This window comes from Arachis ipaensis, chromosome B02, assembly GCF_000816755.2.
Source record: "Arachis ipaensis cultivar K30076 chromosome B02, Araip1.1, whole genome shotgun sequence".
Taxonomy (NCBI): domain Eukaryota; kingdom Viridiplantae; phylum Streptophyta; class Magnoliopsida; order Fabales; family Fabaceae; genus Arachis; species Arachis ipaensis.
In genome coordinates this window covers 92,687,673-92,693,390 of record NC_029786.2, presented here as the reverse complement: position 1 = coordinate 92,693,390, position 5,718 = coordinate 92,687,673, and the positions used below count along the sequence as shown (strand labels likewise).

Here is a 5,718-nt window from a genome sequence, read left to right as displayed (position 1 = left end):
AAGAGATTCACATCTTAGATAACCTTTCTTTAGACAATATTCCTTTCGTTTCAAATTGACTGTCGTTATGAAAAAAGTGATATATTAAAAAGATTATCTAATTCAATGCGATGTATATATATGTCCAATCATGTTATATTACATTAGCAAAAAGTGTTATACAAATACAAGCATCTAAGTGGATTATAGTGTAAAACTCACTTATATTGTCGGTGCATAAAAATTAATCTCTTATATCGCATCACTTTGTTCCAATTGACAGTTATTTTGAAACAAATAGAGTAGTTTTATGTGTTGAAGAGGATACTCACCAGATTCGCAGTCCATACATGCCCATCAGACCAGGCCATTGGTAATCCCTCTAAAGGGTCCCAAGAACCAAGCATAGGATCTTCTCCAACTAAGAGAAACTGTTCGCCAAAGAAGCAATCCTTTTGCAACTGAAATGTTACATGTACAAACTTTGATTCATCTGCAAACAACATATTTCAATGATAAGAATCTGAATATCAGGGAATATCCAGTGGAAAACTTAAAGAGGCAAACAGAAGTAAAAGAGATTCATCAAAACTAAGAACTTACTTGTTTGTTCACTTTTTTGAACTTGAGGCTCTACAGTTTCCAAATCTGGCTTTGATGGTTCCAATTCCACCTACAACAAATTTTTTGCAAACCAAGAAAAAGAAATCAAAGTAGCTTATATATACAAAACAAATTTTTGCAAACCAACAAATATGCCAAAATCTTATATACATCCAATTCTTTTGTAGCTTGTATAGAGCAATTACATAAGACTTTGAATAACAAATTTCTCCTTATAGTAGTAGAGGTTACAAGTTTGTTGCATAAACAAAAGAAATAAGAAAAATTTGTTAGTTTGATTCATATCTTCCGAAGTTCCACTAACAGAAAAAGTAAACTGATGGCAAGAGAGTAAAATAGGAACAGTAAGAATCTCCCCAGCTTGAAGGCAATCTAGAAGAAAGTAACAAAATCGCTTTTTTCTTTTTTTTTGTTCTATATCATTTTCTGTCACTTTCCCAACCAAAAAGAAAGGAAAGTGCATGGATATTCCAAACAGATAAACACCCCACAAGAACTCAAACAAAGAAAACCAAGTAACATATATATTATTATACCTCAGTTTTTGGTGGCACTGAATGAATTGGGGTTACACCCTTTGTCTTAAGGAACCAAAAGCTGCAGCCCCTTTTGTCATTTCTTGATCTCAGTGAGAAGCAGAACTCAACTCTCCCAGGAACATGAGCAGCAACAACACCACCACCACCTCTCCTATGATAAATATGTGATCCAAGGCTCCCAACTATGGCCTTGGAACAAGAACTGCTTATGAGGGCTTTCATGAGTTGAAAGTGTTTGTGGTGTCTGTGAACCACACACAACAGAACCAAGTTTGATACTGGTTTCTTAGGGTTCAATAATTAGGCTTTGTTGGTTAGTGGGAGGAATCTATCTGATCCTTGTGGAGAGGGATTGCTCTATTATGAGGTGATGTGGGCTCCTTTTATAGAGTGGTAGAGCAGAGCCTTTCTAGGAGTTTATACTTTATACTATGATACTAATAAATATAAATAAATACTATACTGTATAAGAAAGTTGTAGAATTAGAATAATAATAATATAATATGACAGCACGAGTTACTTATGATTTCCTTACTACATACCAACAGTTTGACTCCGTTTTTTATGTAAAAGTCAACCATCTAACTATAGAATTAGTGTGACAAAATTTAATTAACAAGATTAAAATTGAAAATGCAGCTGCTGTGAATATTCAAAAAGGATATAATTTGTATTTGTATTACATTATGAACCTTTGAGATAGATTATAAGAGTTGGAAGTTAGAATACATACAAATTCTGATCTTGGGAAATGGGAACAATCATCCTGATCCGTCTAGTGGAAAAGGGTAATACCGTAATCTACTAATCTCAGCATAAAAAGGGAGAACATGCTTGGATTGCGGTTAAATGAAAGACAGCCATGAATTTTACCCTGATACTATATCGGGATTGAAAAAGTCTTTTATGGTGGAAAATCATTACGTGAAGTTATTAGTTGTCAGTCGCTATTGACTATCAACTTTATATGAACTCTATGTGAGTATATAAATTTAAGGTAAATTTTATGGTGTAAAAAAGAATTTTTTTTTATACCTATAAATTTGGGTTGTTTTAATAAATAATTAACAAATGTTCTTTAAATAAAAAGATAAGGTCTATTATTTTAAAAGTAAGATGTAGTTTTATAGGACCTTTTTTTTATTATACGTAAAAATTTTAATAGTTAACTGATTAATTATTTTAACATAATAGTGTTGTGTATTAATTTTTTTTTATATTTGGATTATTTTACAAAGAAAAATATAAAATAAAAGTTAAGTTTATAAATTTATGAACTTATAATACTTAATTATTAATTGTATTTTTTATTTCATAATATATTTTTTTTATATTTTTTCAGTTTTATTTAAAACTGTATTTCACCTGCAAAACAACATACCTTGTCTTCTTTTTTTTAAGGACACATATCAACTATTTTATGTGACAGCACAAATCTACATGTATAGAAAATTTTTTCCTTCTATACCTATGATGTAGACACGGGATATGATATGACACAGGACACACTGACACGCGAATTTTAAAATTTTACATGACATGGAGACACGCATACATATAAAATATAAAGTATTTTTTTAGATAAATCATAACGATATTTTGATATTTATTGATATTAAAATATAAATTAAAATTTTTAATTATTTTTAATATATTATTTTAATTATATCAAGTATTTAAGATATTTTGTTTTAATAAATAATAATATATACTATATTTAAATTTATTTTAAGAATATATGTTAAGAATAAGACTGGACACGCTTATACGTAATGGTATTTACATGTGTTCGGAGAAAAATTTTGTATTTTTTATTAAAACGCAGTTGGACACAGCAGACAGGCGGATACGAAGTATCCGTGCTTCATAGTTCTATACCATAGAATTCACCTAAACTTAAATTTAATTTTGATACAATTTTTGTATAAAACAATTTTATATGTATAAATTCAATCATATAATACCACATCAATAAAATTAATTATTTTTTATATTAATTTTATTAATAATCATTAAAAAAAAATATATAATTGAACAGTATAACATTTTATACAGTCAATATATCAAAATCATACTTATAATCGTAAAAAATATAAATTTAATTTAAATATACTGACAATATGAAACAATTTTATACGTGCATCTAATTAAGTAATACCACATTAGAAAAAATAACCTTTCATATCAATAGCATAAATAGTAATTCAAAAGAACATATGTGATTGGACCAATATGTAATACTCAATGCATCAAAATTAAATTTATAATAAAATAACATGAATATTATTGTCCTTCACAAAATTGTTGTTGCCTAAAGTCAATTAACACAACAAAGTACACTTTATGTACCCAAAACTTGACGAAGTGGCCAATTGCAGCATCAAACTAAAGTGCACAGAAACGTCATTCACATTATTGACATTTCACATGGAATAATAAACGCACTATGAAAATCCTAAACACCCACCGTGTGATACATCTAGATGGATAGGTAACAAGTGACAACTAATGTAAACCAAAATTGCTGAAGTGTATATGTATCTTTCTTGTATTTATCAGAGCCTCTTGATTTGCTGAGATTGGGAATGGTGCTTCTCTTCAATATGCCTGGTGAGAAGTGAGATTCCATAATGTGAAGCACTTGAGGCAGCATAGTATGATGTTACAGTGAGTTGAGTGAACTTCGGAAAAGCATAACCTAAAGATTTCATAGATATCCACATTAGTTTAGGGTATTAAAAGGTAAATAGTAGCAAATTGTCATTATTTCAGCATAAGACGTCAAAATCGAAGGCAAACCACAAGCTAACTAGCCGAGTAACATACTATGATCCCCTAAACCAGATCATAATTAATGACAAATATTACAAGTTAATTGGAAATTTCATCAAACCTAGTAAAAAATGGCAAGTAGACAAAAACGCTATTAACTGTAGAAACCGATCCATGTAGCAGTTCGTAGCCTAAGACTGTTTGAAAGTTAAAGGATTGAAGGGGAAGGGATGGAACAGTCTGAATCGGTAAAGGGATGTCACTTTACAGTTCAGGCCCTTTCCCTCACTTTTTTCTCCTCCAAAATCAAACTTACAACCAACCCCTAAAATAATGATGAAACAACACCAAGATATAATGCAATCAATAAAACCCAAGGAACCAACGTGTGACAGATTCAAATTCATATATGAAATTCATTCCTATACACAAAGGTGACCCAGCAACTACTGAACCAAAATTAACACACTCACAGAGCTAAATAAAATAACTAGAAGCAAAAGAACAAGTTGAAACAGTACATATAGATGTATTAATTTAAAAGGAATAAAAACTTTAGGCATGCGCAAAGTTACCTCCAAATGCGGCACTTGCAACTGAATACATTAGCAATGGAGGGAGCTGAAAATAGTGAAGAAAAGAAATAAGTTTGCTATGGAATATGAACAAGCTCTATGGTACATCTGCTAAGATAATTACATATATATGAACGAATACAGACAATATGTTCTATGATCTGCCCTTTCTAGGCATCAATAAAGTATAAAGCTTGGCAACTGCAATTTGTATAGAAGATACTGAAAACCAATGAAGGTATACATACCCCAACAACAAAAGGCAGCCACTTGGATCCCTTGAGACGGTTTTGTAGGTATGGTAGCCCTGCAAACAAAGATCAATAAGCAATATTTTCAACCATATTATTTTTATTTTAATTAACCCTGGTAAGAGTGTAAAGTGTTAGACACTATCAAAGAATAAATCAGATCCAGTAGCAATAACATAGAAAGTAAAGGAAACTTAGATGCTGTTCGACAACTTGAAAAACCAATTTAATATTGTATAAATGGAACAATTTATGATAATCTGCATAAAACAAACTAGTTTATCATTAAACAGTATCTGATTCTGGACTAACTTGAATAATTTTTTAATCATTGGGAAAGATTAACGTAGTAAATAGCAGAGGAAAAAAAGTGATTACTGATTAGATGAAACCAGCTTATTTTTTGTGAAAGTTTTAGTTTAAATTGGTTTAGATAAAAACTGGTTTATAAGATGTTAACACATCTTGGAAATATTAAGCCATAATTGGTGGTTAAACCAACTCTCATACGAGTTTCAGGCAGTTCATTCAACTGAAACTAGAGCTGCTTTTGATTATGCAACCACGAAATATGAATACAATTCCATGAGCTTCGGCAATTTTATATATGGAATATGGATTCCATAATAAGCACCGATTCCCCCACTCCAACTCCACAAAGAGTCAAGTTTTCCTTCCATTGCAATAAAATATCTACTATATTAATTCACCTTTCAAGAAAGGATAATTTGTTACAATGTATAACGAGCTAAAAGATATACTATAATGTCATGTGGACCTAAAAATATGCAAGTCCAACCCCGTTGCTCTGACATTAATTCATACTACAGCTCTAACTAGAGTATTTTCCTAATATCAATAACATTACCAATAACATATTTGATTTTTGAGATATTATCGAACATCCTCTAAAATTACCTGTGTTAAATCCATGAACTACACTAAGCATACCACCAAGCCCTGAGCCAGCCTATACA

The 5,718-nt window shown here is 30.6% G+C and overlaps 2 protein-coding genes across 2 annotated transcripts in view; both read right to left on the bottom strand.

Moving 5' to 3' along the window:
* The window catches only part of LOC107625734, a gene marked incomplete in the record, with an annotated part of 3,801 nt that extends 2,262 nt beyond the window's left edge, over positions 1-1,539 (bottom strand). Inside the window, 3 exon segments of the mRNA XM_016328438.2 lie at positions 312-472; positions 583-652; positions 1,140-1,539. Of these exon segments, the coding sequence (XP_016183924.1) occupies positions 312-472; positions 583-652; positions 1,140-1,364 (456 nt within the window).
* Positions 3,379-5,718, bottom strand: part of LOC107625733 — a 2,829-nt gene continuing 489 nt past the window's right edge. The window contains exons 3-6 of the mRNA XM_016328437.2: positions 5,660-5,711; positions 4,739-4,797; positions 4,491-4,536; positions 3,379-3,841 (exon numbers count right to left, since the gene is read on the bottom strand). Coding sequence (XP_016183923.1) covers positions 3,699-3,841; positions 4,491-4,536; positions 4,739-4,797; positions 5,660-5,711 — 300 coding nt within the window. The 3' untranslated portion in view covers positions 3,379-3,698. The remainder of the gene's footprint in view (positions 3,842-4,490; positions 4,537-4,738; positions 4,798-5,659; positions 5,712-5,718) is intronic.